Source organism: Oryctolagus cuniculus, chromosome 5, assembly GCF_051225735.1.
Source record: "Oryctolagus cuniculus isolate XC-2025 breed Fujian yellow rabbit chromosome 5, ASM5122573v1, whole genome shotgun sequence".
In the NCBI taxonomy this organism is placed as follows: Eukaryota; Metazoa; Chordata; class Mammalia; order Lagomorpha; family Leporidae; genus Oryctolagus; species Oryctolagus cuniculus.
The window spans coordinates 64,538,406-64,551,864 of NC_142871.1; the positions used below are offsets into that span (position 1 = coordinate 64,538,406).

General features: G+C 51.6%; 1 protein-coding gene across 3 annotated transcripts in view; it reads right to left on the reverse strand.

Moving 5' to 3' along the window:
- Nucleotides 1-13,459, reverse strand: part of CRYBG1 (crystallin beta-gamma domain containing 1) — a 205,088-nt gene that overhangs the window by 40,299 nt on the left and 151,330 nt on the right. For all 3 annotated transcript variants that reach the window (XM_070073735.2, XM_070073738.2, XM_089332772.1), the window contains 2 exons: nucleotides 11,005-12,566; nucleotides 3,500-5,714 (listed from right to left, as the gene is read on the reverse strand). In XM_070073735.2, coding sequence (XP_069929836.2) covers nucleotides 3,500-5,714; nucleotides 11,005-12,566 — 3,777 coding nt within the window. The remainder of the gene's footprint in view (nucleotides 1-3,499; nucleotides 5,715-11,004; nucleotides 12,567-13,459) is intronic.

The following is a 13,459-nucleotide window of genomic DNA, read 5'->3' on the forward strand; positions in this document are numbered from 1 at the left end:
ATTGCTTTCCCAGGCCATAGCAAAGAGATAGATCAGAAGTAGAGCAGCCAGGACTTGAACCAGCGCCCATACGGATTCTGGCACTGCAGGCAGCGGTTTTACCCACTACGCCACAGCATCGGCCCCTATAGAAACAAATTTCTAGGCTATTTCCAACAATGTTTGAAAATTCAGGTCCCCAAAATCAGACCCATATGCCAGTTCAGAGAACAAGAATCCACCGAAGAGATTATAATTTCCATAATCTCAGCACTATCTCAAATATATGAGAAACTGAAATGTATTTATCACTTATCTACAAAGAGCTGAGTCAACTTTATGTGTTCATACACACACCCTATTTGAATCTACATACATTGTGTTTTCATAATAATATCTACCATCATGTACTAACTACTAGGCCAAATAAAAATGTTTGTATTCCAGAGAGTACACTGCACATGGTATATTTAATCCCCCGGTTTTAGTCATGGACAAAATATCTTTGTATATGCCTCCCAAAGTAATCATTTTCAAGACCATCCAACAAGACCAGTAAAACCAGAAATGCCTAAGATAATAAAAATGGTAATTACATGTGTAAAAATATTACAAAACATGGACGACTTTCAGTGCTGACCAGATGCCTATTCCAAGAATCACCTTTGATCTGACTGCTCTTGCATCATACCAGAGAATGCCATAAACTCACCATGGGAAAAGAAAATTAAAAGGTTAAGTTTCCTTTGGTGCAAAAAATTTTGAAATCCATGCATATTTTTTCATAACACTCATTTCATGAACACAATTTTTTTATATTTGACTTTATTTTTTTTTTTTATTTGACAGAGTTATAGACAGTGAGAGAGGCAGAAAGGTCTTCCTTCTGTTGGTTCACCCCCCCCAAATGACTGCCATGGCGGGCACACTGCGCCGATCCAAAGCCAGGAGCCAGGTGCTTCCCCCACCCCCCCACCCTGGTCTTCCATGTGCATGCAGAGGCCCAAGCACTTGGGCCATCCTCCACTGCCTTCCCGGGCCACAGCAGAGAGCTGGACTGGAAGAGGAGCAACCAGGACTAGAACTGGCGCCCATATGGGATGCTGGCACGGCAGGCCAAGGATTAACCAAGTGAGCCACGATGCCAGCCCCTTGACTTTTTTTAAAAAAAATCTTTTATTTATGGGTTTAATTTATTTGAGAGGCAGAGAGACAAAGACAGAGCTCCCATCCAGTGGTTTTTTTCCCTACAACAGCCATGAGCCAGCCAAGATCAGAAACCTGGAAGTGGGTGGCAGGGACCAGGTACTTGAACCACCACTGCTGACTCACATGACTCCTGCACACCAGCAGGGAAGTGCCTGGGACGTGAACCATGCACTCTGATACGGCACAAGGGCATCCTGGCTGGCAACTTGCCTGCTAGGCCAAACACCCACCCCTCCCACAAACTTTCTGAAGACTCCTCGTACATATCAGAAGTAGATAAAATGAAGAAACAATGTAAAAGTCAAGCCAAAACTCAGGTTGAATACAGGAATGGTTTCATAATCAATCAGGATTCAAAATGACTCTTCTAATCCTAAAAAGACCTTGACAAAGTATGAAGCCCTTTGCTTCTCCCTTTTACTCCAATTAACTGGTTTGCATAGGAAACTGCACTACTGTAACATAGATGATCTACAAATAATTTAAAACAAAGCCATCTTGAACAGAAATGCTTGCAGAAATTCCTTCCGTGCTTAAAGAGCAGTAGCTTAAAACCTTATAATTTTGAGTACTATGGGGTGATTCAATCTTACTTGTCTGCAACAGTGAATCTCAAAGTATGGTCCCGAGGTGCTCAGGGGAACCCCCAAAATGCTTCTAGTTTTGACTATCCTAGGAGCATAAGCCCCATGACGAGTAATGGTGACATTGCTCTGATGGCTACTGAATGCATGCTTGTGTTCTGATGTTCAAACTCTTTCTCAGTATTAATTTCTAATACCCTAAGTTCTGATAGCCATAGCCCATATAGCAACTAAAGCTCTCTTGGGGTCCTCAATAATTTTAAAGGAATCTAAGACAAAAAATTTGAAACCCACCGGTTTACAAAATCACATGGAGAAGGGAATCTGGAGCCAGGAGTTTGGTGCAGGGTTAAGATACCACCATGCCCTACTGGAGCACCTGGGCTCTAGTCTCAGCTGCACTCTGATTCCAGCTTCCTGCTAAGGCACACCTTGGGAGGCAGCGGGTAATGGCTCAAGTACTGCCACCCACTTGGATTGAGTCCCCAGCTCCTGGCTTCAGCTTGGGCCAGGGCTAGATGTTGGAGGAATTTGGGGAGTGACCAACAGGTGGAAGATCTGTGTGTGTGTGTGTGTGTGTGTCTGCCTTTCAAAATGTGTAAGTGATGAATTATTTTTAAACAATAAAAAGCAAAGGGGGATGTTATCCTGCTATTGGAAAGCCAACTACACATTTTGAAAGAGCTTCCGAAGCCACTCTCTATGAGAGGGCTGTAGCAAAAGCCAGTATCACGCCCTTGAACATGCTGCAGGGCCTTGGACACATGCAGGTGAGCGCAAAGTATTTTCTCCCTCGGTTAACTGCCTTGGGTCACAGTCTACACTTGTCAGGAAGCCTGGCTCACAGGCTGGGCCGCCGACTCACGGGCTCCGCTCAGATTTCTAGGACAGCAGAGCTGAGCTCTGGACTTGCTGTTCTGCCTCCCTCAACGTTGAGTATCCAGCTTGTTAACAAAAAGGTACCAATTCATGTAGGAAAAAAAAAAAAAAAAAAAAAAAAAAAACGAGGAAAGAAAACACCCTCCAGCCCTCAGATACAATGGGCTGGAGAAATCCTAACTGTTCCCCCAGATCATATTTGGCTGCCCTGTCTGTGTTGTGGTATTCGAGAAAAGATCCAGCATGAACCAACACTCTTTATTCTCCAAAACTTGGGCGGGGGGGGGGGGGGGAGACAGGTGGGCGACGTCCCTGATGAGAATGTATCCCCAGTCCCAGCTGCAAGGGAGAAGCCAGCCTTGCTTCCCAGGGAAAGGCAGAGCGAACCTGACGGTTCAGCTCGGAGAAGGGAGGAAGAAAAGGTTTCCGGGGCGGGCTGGGGCTTTCCCAAATAGAGGAAGCAGCTTCACAAGCCAGAATTCTAAGTACAGAACAGAGCATTTTTACAGAGAAGAGCCGTGGAAAGGCTTCTTGTCTGCCTGCACACTCTCCAAGCACCTGCCCTATGCCTTTCCTAACACAGCGTATAAATTCACAGGTGCCTTGAAATCTTTCTGCCTTCTCCTCCCGGCTGGACCGCAGAGGACTAGAGAGAAGAAACTTACCACCTTTTTCTTTGGGCCCTAACAGTCCAGATTTTTCAAATATGCACGCATATATGTGAATGAACAGAAAACTCTCTTACACAAGCATAACCACTTCTCCAAGAGTAACAGAAACTGCTCATGCTCACTCTCTCGCCTCTGCTTTGTAAATCCCCAATCGACCGAGAACAGGTCGCTACTCACCATTGTGTCCGACAGTGACATTCCCGAGAAGGCCACACTTGGGTCGTACCGGCTAGATCTGAAAAGCTCCATGAAGTCAGGGTCGCTGCTTCCATAGGTCGGCACGCTCGATTTAAGGACGCCTTCCACATGATTCGCCCGCTCCGTGTCGTCGGTGTCGCTCTTTGGCTTTGAAAGTTCCGAAAGCCTGGTTTCTGGCAGGTGCGGGGTGCTTTGGGGATGCAGCTCCTCCTTGGTTTCTTCTTTCTGCAGGTGCTTCTCCATGGGGCTGGCACTCTTCAAGCCAGGGGGAGGCAGATGTGAATTGAAACTGAAGACCTTCCCTGAGTTGCTGGGTGGCAGGCTGGGCGGCTCGGGGAGTGAGCCACAGGGCGGGGCCCCTTCTGCAGCGGGCTGGGGTGCTGCAGACTGCGCCGCGGGACTGTTCGGAGAATTGCTGAACGTTGTGGTCATCGTGTTGACTGACGTCACAGAGGGGGAAAAGACTTTGTCTTGCGGCAGAGATGAAAGGATGCTGGAGAAAAGGGCACTTTTCTCCAGCCTCGATCTCTTAACCCCACCCCCGTTGGGGAAATCCCGGGTCTCTCTGTCATTGCCTTCTGGCACGGCCGCAGGCTCGCTCTTCCCGTTAGTGGTGGCATGCAAGGACTTGAAGAGGATGCTCTGCTCAGTGGACGCGCGCTTGGGTCTCAGCTTGGATTTCGCGTCCAGGTTCTGCATCAGATGCAGAGCCGGTGACATTTCTGCCTGGTTTTCCTTCTTCCGCCCCAAACCGAAGGTGAACACATTGGGATCAAACACCTTTTCTAAGTTGTCTTCGTGAATGGGCGGCATGGCGAAGTGAGGGGCCGGGGAGTGCGGCATCCTGGCCTTCTTCTTCTTCTGGGGCAGGCACACTGTGCTGTCCATCTTCTTGATGATCTCGGTGAATTTTTCCATATCAGAAGAAGAGTCAAACACACTGTCATCGCTCCCAGCAGAAACATCCAGAAGACTGGCCGGGGTGTCCTGGCCGTTCACGGCACTGCCATCAGGCCCTGCCCGTGCCGGGGTTCTCTCGCCCTGACTTTGAGCCTGTGTGGGCAGGGCCGTCTCTGTGTGCCGCGGCGAGACTTGCGGGCTCGACTCCGCCACATGTCCTCCCTCGCAGTGAGGGTGCGTAGGTGACAGGCTCCTACCACCCAGCACTTCCTCTTGCTGGGTGGGGGCACAGCTTGCAACCGAAACCACTTCGAGTTCATTGTTGTGACAGCTTGGCAACTGCACTTCCCGAACTTCAGAGCTTCCTGAGATGAGGTGGGAGCTGACATCCCCGGGGCTGTCCAGGGGCAGCACGTAGGACCTGACCTGGACAAGGACTCTTGATGGACACTCATTTCCCTCCGGCTCTGGGGACAAAGGAGGGTTTGCTTCTCCCCCTCCAAGTCCAGACTCTGGCGCTTTCTCACTGTCCCTCCACTCTGTACCTCCGTTCTGGCTCTCTGATGCTTTGAGCTCAGGACACGGCAAGTCACTCAGGGGGACTTGAGAACAGGTGTCTCTGGGGCTGTCCCCAGGAACGGGTGCAGGCCTGGGAGGAGGGGGCCCCTGAGCCTCCTCGGCGGGAGGTTGTGAGTCAGAACACTCATCCTGCGGCTTTGGTGTGGGTGCTGGAGGCAAACCTTGGGTATCCAGAGTGGCGGGGACGCCTCGCGCTGCCTCGGGCATAGCAAGTCTCTTGCTGTCAGCGGCCTCTGAGCTGTCCTCACCTAGGAGCCCCTGGTCCTTGGCAGGGATCGGAGAAGCAGCCACTGGTTCCAAGGGGCGGCCAGCATCTGGGTGCACACCTGCTTCATCGCCATGGCTGGCCGCTGGCACAACCTCCCCTCCAGGCACGGAGCCCTGGGATTCGGCAGGGGCCTCTTTCTCGGCCACTCCATTCTGGTGACTGCTTGGCGTTCCTTTCTTTTCGGGTACATCCATCTCCTTGGCTTTCTTGGCTAAATTCAGCTTTGCCCTACCGACAAACGTTTTATTAGAGGCGGGGCTGTTCCGCGGGCCTCGGATGTCGGCGTGTCTCGGGCTGCTGGCAGCCCGTTTGTTTTCAAATAAGGAGATTTTGGTGGCGGTGTTTCCCTTGTTAACCGGCTGGCTAAATGGATTATGCTCATTTCCCAAACTGTCCAGGTTCTTAGGGGTTTTAAGATTTAGTTCCACGTGTTTGGGCTTGGCAGGGCTGTGAGAGGAGAGAGGCAAGACACAGTTAGCGACCCAGTGTGAAAAAACAGTAACTCACAGGCCAGCGAATCGCAAAACCACGAGCAGCCTCTCCCTTCCTGGTGCACGCTATTTGATTTTTATGAAACGGGTTTTGATCAACCCTAGGTATACTACCAACAAAGTGAAATGGCTCTTTTGCTGGTGTACCAGAAGGATGTGTAGCTAAGAAACTCTGGAGTGGGGCAAGGTAACATAGGCAGCAACTGTGTGAGCCCAGGGCCCAAGAACGCTAGAACAGACCTCAGTATCTAACGCTCTGCCACACTTGCATAGGGAAATGACCTCCCCGAACATCAGTTACATGTTTATTTCACCAGTCCTTCAGAGAATATCTCAAAAGGCTAGATTACAAAAACATTCACTACAGATCTCCTTGGGGATTTCATTCCTTCTCTGTAAAAATTCTTCTGATCGATGTGGTCATTATGGAAAATGTTCAATAATCACAGTCCAACCAGAGAATACCCCTGTTAACATTCAACATATTTCTAATCTTTGTATATGCATAGTAAACTATCTTTTAATAGAACTGAGATTATTCTGCTCAAAGAGTTGGTGTCATTTTTTTTAAGAGGCAGAGACACACTAAATGCTCACAAGAACCAGAGGCAGGAACACAATCCAGATCTACCACATGGCTGGCAGTCATCCAATTACTTGAGCCATCACTGTTGTCTCCCAGCATATGCCTTGGCAGGAAGCTGGAGGCAAGGGCTAGAGCCAGGAATTGATCCCAGGCACTCCAACGTGGGACAGAACATCTTGACCACTAGGCAAAATGCCCGTCATGTGTGGGTGTGCGTGCGTGTAAAATTACTTAATCTTACAGTCAACTTTTGTTAGCTAACTAAAAATTTTTGTTTAAAGGGTCTTCTTTTTTTTAGATTAAAATTTCTTTTTCCTTTATAATATTTATTTATTTGAAAGTCAGGGTTAGAGAGAGATGCAGACTCGGGGAGAGAGAGACATCTTCCATTCGCTGGTTCATTCCCCAAATGGCGGAGACAGCCAGGCCTGGGTCAGGCCAAAGCCAGGAGCCAGGAGCTTCCTCCAGGTCTCCCATGTGGGTACAAGGGCCCAAGAACTTGTACCACTTTCCACTGCTTTCCCAGGCCCATTAGCAGGGAGTTGGATTGGAACTGGAGCAGCCATGACTCAAACTAGCACCACAGCACTGGCCCTGCAAGTGATTTTTTTTTTTAAAGATAAGTTCATTTATTTTCATTTGAAAGGCAGAGCAACAGAGAAAGAGAGTGAGAATTAGAAAGAGAAAGAACTTGAATCTGCTGGTTCACTCCCACAAATGCCTAAAACGTCAAGGACTGGGCCAAGCCACAGCCAAGAGCTCAGAACTCCATCCAGGTCTCTGACATGGGTATAGGGGCCCAAGAACTTGGGCCATCTTCCACTGCTTTCCCAGGCCATAGCAGAGAGCTGGATCAGAAGTGGAGCAGCTGGGACTCGAACCAGTGCCCATATGGGAGGTGGCTTTATCCACCACACCACAGCACAGGCCCCTAAAGGTTTTCTTAATGCCTGCATAAAGTCTGTCATACGCACATACATTAATTTACTTATCAGTTATTCAAGTGTTGCTTTGTCACCACTTCTTGGGCCAAGAAAGCATCCTCTCTGTCAAGTTGTTAGGTGTAACCGCCCCCTAATGGAAATCCTAAGTTTTGAGTGTACACAGTGTTTTCTTTCCCAGAAACAACATGTGCTCTGTTAGGCACTCACAGCTCTGGCCCTGGCTCCACTAATGACCTGTGTGAATCTGGTCAGATTGTTCTCCCTCCCCAGTCTGGGGCGGGGGTGTGAGGGATCCTAGATGACATAGAATAGGGGTGTTTTCCTTCTCTCAGATGCAGGGCCGAAGGAATCCTTGGAGTTCTCTCTAAGGGCTGCAGTTGAGAACCACAGGGACCAAGGGATGGAGCTGTCCACCTGCCTTTCAACCAAAATCACTCCCACTCACTGTTTACATCCCACTGCTACATAAGCTCCTTTAGAAGAAAGGGCTCCAAAGCTTAAAGAAAAAAAAAGCTAATTCACTGGTCTAGTGGCTTATAAATAATTGGAGAGAGAGAGAAAAATCATCACTCCTAGCCACTGCCAGCCAAGCTCCCACCAAGTACTCTCCATGGCTGAGCACACAGTGTGGTCCTGGCATGATCTATTTTAGGATGAGGAAGTTGAGGTTCAGAGAAGGCAAGTAACTTGCCTGAGGCCACACAGCCAGCAAGTGACAGGGCCCTGAGTTGGGGGGGGGGGGGTTCAGACGCCACACTCCCCACCAGGACACCTTTCTGCTTCCCCAGAAGTGGAAGAGCTCCTCGGGTTCTTCCCATCTCTACCAGTTAAGTGAGCTCTATGGGATCGCAGTCAGACTGGGGAGACCACCTTATGGAGCGCACGCCCATGGAGAAGCACTGCGCTCTCCCGCCATCTCCCGCGTGGACTTGGCCTTCAGGAGGCACGGCTGTGAGGAGCCGCTAGGAGGTTCAGGCTGTATGACTGTGGCCGAGACATCTGGTCTTTCTGAATAAAATGAAAGGACTGGGCTAGGTACCACCAAGTCCTCCTCAGATGCAGTACTGAGAATTTACATTTTCAGTCTTGTACATTTTACCAAAATACTAAATCTGAGATGTGCGCATAAATTTCTCTGAATATCACCTTTAAAAAAAACCAGGCTCGGGGCTGGCGCTGTGGCTCTGCAGGTTACACTGCTGCCTAAAGTGCCAGAATCCCATTTGGGTGCCACTTCAAATCCCACCTGCTCCGTTTCCAATTCAGCCCCCTGCTAATGCTCCTGGGGAAAGCAGTAGAAGACGGCCCAAGTCGGTGGGTCCCTGAACCCACATGGGAGACCTGGAAGAAGCTCCTGGCTTTGGCTTGGGCCAGCCCTGGCCATTGTCACCATTTGGGGAGTGAACCATTAGATGAAAGAACTCTATCTCTCCTCTCTCAAACTCTGATTCTTAAATAGATAAATAAATCTTTTAAAAAAAGAAAAAAAAAAGAGTAAAGAAAACCCAGGCTCCCTGACTGTAGGCCCATACCATAAATTTAAAAGCAAAATTAACTAGTAAGCATTCTCATCAAGATTAAATTCTAAAGCCACTAAGATGATCAGCAATTGTTAAAATGCTATCAGTCAACAAGGAATGTGCATTGAAAGAATTCCCACCAGGCAGCTCAGGGAACAGTACTCCAGTCCAACATCAAAGTGTATTTTATGATGTGAATGGAAAATGCTACAGGTTAGCCCACAAGCTACCTTCAGCACATGTGCACTTGAAAGATCTGCACCAAGATCAAAATGCATTTTACAATCACACTTTCTGTGTTATTGGGTCCTGCTACCAAGAGTCACTGCAATTAACCTAGTTCTGGCTGATTACAAGGCAGGTTCCTATAATACGTGTTGTAAAGCCCTCATCATAATAGAAGGGAAAACAACTGGGAGCCCAAAAAGCCGTAGTTACAAACTACGAGGACAATGTTCCTTCTTCCAAACATGCGACTTTAAGAATTTCAACAGCCAGCTTCCCCGGTACAGAACCTGAATAATTTCTCCAATAACATAGAGGCACGCGGCTTCACAGCCACGCTCTTCCAGGGGATATACACAGGCTTTGCTAATTTTTCAGTCTTGAATTGCTTTTTTAAAAAATCTGATTAACATCTTTACTTGAAACACAGTCATAGGAGAATGAAAGGGTGTGACGAAAACCCATCAGCCCAACAGAAATGGGTCAAAAAGACTAAAAGTGATTAATTTTCCATTTCAATGGTTTGCCAGTCCACCATGCGCAAAGCACCCAAAGCACCGTGCAAAACAATTATTAAACTGAGCGGTAAAGAAAATGTTTATATAGAAAGCAAATCAGTGCTGAGAAAAAGACAAGGGGGTTCATTGTGGCACAGGAAAGAGCCAGTGACTGAGTTTCACCGTGAGACGGCCTCCTGCTGTTTACCCTGCCCCCTCCCAGTGTCACACTTCAGGTTTTTCCACTGGTGCTTTCATATTGGAAGACAGGTGAAGCAAGGCTTCGCCAGGGATCCCAAGGGAGCAAGCTTCAGCGTGCGGTCAGCCTGATCTTCTGCAAATAATGGGCATCATGCAACCAGGGAAGGAGGCCTCTCTGAAGCCACCAGTACAGAACAAACACCTGATTCAATCAAATGCTGAAAGCTGGTTAGTGTGGTTAGCCGTTAAGCCCATTCTTCCTCGCAAGTGTTTACGAAATAGACCTCCTACTCTAATAATGCTCACTTACCCAAGCGATCACAGAGCAGGAAAGCGTCAGCTCAAAACCAGAAACACTGTCAACGTGCCTGCTCTTTTAGTGAGTGTGTGAAGGTAGCAACACCTCGAGCCCTTAGACAATCACTTGTCACCTGTGCTACCTGGGTGGGGGACACGAAGTGTGGGAAGGCAGGATCTTCACCTTCTTACAGTGCCCTCCACCTACACAAATCCCACTTCTCAGGAGGCACAAGGTCCCAGCTCCTCCCAAGATGGGGCAGCCATTCCTTCCTGCCCTGGCCTTTAGAGAGCGGCAGAGCCCTTCTGTTCAGTCAGACAGCCCTTCACATCTTTATCTGATTTGTGTGTGCTGGGGCCATCGAGTGTTCCGAGGCAATGTGTGTGCCCTTCCCCACCCTGGCACCACCTAGCACAATCAATGTTTGCCAGACAGATACACCTAACGGCAAGCAGTCAATCTGTTGTCTTGCATCCTTTGGTTTAGCAGATAATCTTCCCTCGGGGACAGTGATTGGTTTTAAAAAACTGCACACACTACTTTCGGACCTGGGGCCAAAATATCCCCAGATCTCCTAACAGTATGGGGGGTGGGGGAGGAGAGACACTAAGACGCCTGGATTAGGGCCATTTAAAAATTATTATTAGCCAATCATGCACTAAATCCTGTGAATTCTTTAAAAACCCACACATGTCAAAGCCAGCATTTGCCCCGTGCTTTCTAACGCACCGTGTGGTTTTCGAATGCCTGATCCTACCCAGGCCGGGTATGTTTGGAATAACGAACAAAATCAGTTCATGTCAAGCCATGAAGTTTTACGTCTATTTCTGTAAACACTGCGCCTCCAAGGCCAGTCTAATTTTCGGAATTAACCTACCAACGGGTCACCCTAAACCTTAATCAACCGGTCCTCTACTGTGCTAAGTTCAGCCCCGCGAGGCAAACCCGGCGCCCGCCGAAGCCGCAGCTACTTACAGGGTCACTTTGGTGGTCACCGTCGACCTGCCCGCACCTAGGTGGCCCCGGGGCTTCAAGCCGTCGGCGTCCGCAGCAGGGGCCAGCCTCCCCGGCTCTTTGCTGCGGCCTCCCTCTCCCCGGCCGTCGAAGTGGTTGGGCAGCGGGCCCCTCTTGTGCTCGGGCTTGATCTCCGGCAGGAGCGAGCTGCTCTTGACCGTGAGCTCGCGGGGCACGACCCGCGCCGCCTCCTCGCCGCTCTCGGCCGCCGCGCCCTTGGCGGCCTGGCCAGGGTCCGGCGCGGGCGTGGGCACCCTCCTGGGTAGGGACTCCTTGGCGGGAGAGCGCAGAGCACCGCCTGGCGGGGTGGGCACGGCCTCGGGGGCGCGGCCCCTGCCCCTCCTCTTGGTGGGCGAGGAGGCCGGGAGCGCCTGCTTGCTGCGCTCCGGCTCTCCTCGGAGCTGCCCTTTAGGCCCGGGGCTGGCTTTGGACTCTGGGCTCGCGGTGGAGGCAACGCCCCCGTTGGGGGCAGCCCGCGGAGATTTCACTTTCTTTTCCGCAGCCTGGCTCTCGGCCGCCGCGTTTGGTGCCAACTCGTCGTCGAACACCGCGTCATCCCGGCCGGCGCTCTCCGACAGCGCGGCGTCGGCGCCCGGCGAGTCGGTGGATTTCTGCGACTTCCTCCGCCTGCCGGACCGGCGGCCGCTCGACCTCTTCTCCATGTCGTCCCCGTCGCCACTGTCCTCCGCCTCGGGCGCAAGGACGTCTGACTCGTCCCCCTGCGCTACCTCGGTCTTGCTCAAGTAGATGTCCAAAGTTAGCACTTTGGCGGGGTGGGCGCGCTCGCCCGGCCGGGACCCGCAGCCTCCGGGCCGCGCTGGGCTGCCCGCCTGCTCCGGGCTGGCTGAGCTCTCCGCGCCCTCGGCGGGAGGATCACCTGCAGGAGCAGACGCGTCCTCGCGGGACTGGCCGAGCGCTCCTCTGGACCCGGGAGAGCCTCCCTCTGGCCACGCGCGGGGGGCTGCGTGCGGGGCCTCGCCTCGTCCTCCCGCGGGCCACTCGTGGGTGGGCGACCCCCGCACACCCCTCGCACCCGGCGCGGGCTCGGGTTCGCCGCCAGCGCCGAGCGCCGCGTCCTCCCCCGCACTGCGGGCGGGCGTCTCCGCGCGCTCTAGCCCGGAGAAATTCCGGGGTGCGGAATGCGGCTGCTTGGCAGCGGCGGTGGCATCTGGGAACGGCTCTCCCCCTGCCTGCGGAGGTTCTAATTGGGGTGATTCACTTTCGTGGCGCGAGCGCGGCGACCGCTCGGCAGGGGGAGCCGCCGGGACGCAGCCCTCCGGGCGCTCGCCCGCTGCCTCCTGCGGGCAGCCCTCCGGGCTGGCGTCTGTTTGCTTGGGTGGGCTGCTCTGAGATGGACTCTTCCCGCCCTCTCTCTCAGGCAGCCTGGAAGCAGCAGTTCCATCTTTGGGAGAGACCGACTTGGCATCTGAGCCGGTGTTTCTCCTCCTGCCCGCCGTGAAGAGAGTGCCAAGTTTCCCCAAAACCGGCTTCCTTCTGTTCTCTTCCGGTGGTTGCGCTCTGGACTGAAAAATAGAAGGGATTGGGGAGAGAAAACATGAGAAGCTGGTTTCTCCCCCTTTGGCAGTGTATCACAGGACAAACCAAAATAATAGACCGGAATTTCTAATTGAAAATAAGCAAGCTGTGTCTGTTTCATCCAGCAGAAATAAACTTACTTTCTGAATGTCTTAAACACCTAGAGTTTTGGGCACTTTAGCACTTAATATTTCCTTTAACCATTTTTAAGGGAAAATTCGAAAGGTCCCTTAATAGTGTACAAAAACAAATCCCAGTTCTCTCTTGGGTCTTGGTGGTTTTTTTTTTTTTTGAACCCTCCTTCCTCCATTAAGACGTAATTTCAAAGCAGCCATGCGTGACAACGGGGTAGCAAACACTAACGTATTTTAGGGCGGAATATTTTTCGGAAACACCGCCCTTTCTTTTTGTGGGAGGGAGAGGACTAGGAAAATACAATACTGGCAGAACATTGAGAAGACACCTGGCTCCAACACTCGGGCAAAACGCAAAGGCGCACGACCTCGGAGGAGCCGCGCCCCTGCGCCCCGCCCTCGGCCCCTCCCGCCCGCCGCGGGCCGGCGGCTCTGCTCCTCCAACCGGAGACGCGCGCGGGCTTCAAACGCCTGCACGCCCGCCGCTCGCGCAGCTCCAGAGCGCACCTGGAGGGTTCCTGCCTCTCCCGGCGCGAAGGGAAGGGGGCGTGGGCACTGAGATGACCGTCTCCGCGTTACCTGCACCCCGCCCAGGGGCCGGCCCACCCACGGGAGGAGCGTGAGACTCCGGAAGGGGAGGAACCTGCGCTTCCCCTCGCCTGGAGCCAAACGGCCGGTACCAGGTGCCCGTGCGGTCATCCCGGAGCGAGCCCAGGACAGATCAATAAAATCAAAGGCGCTGATTG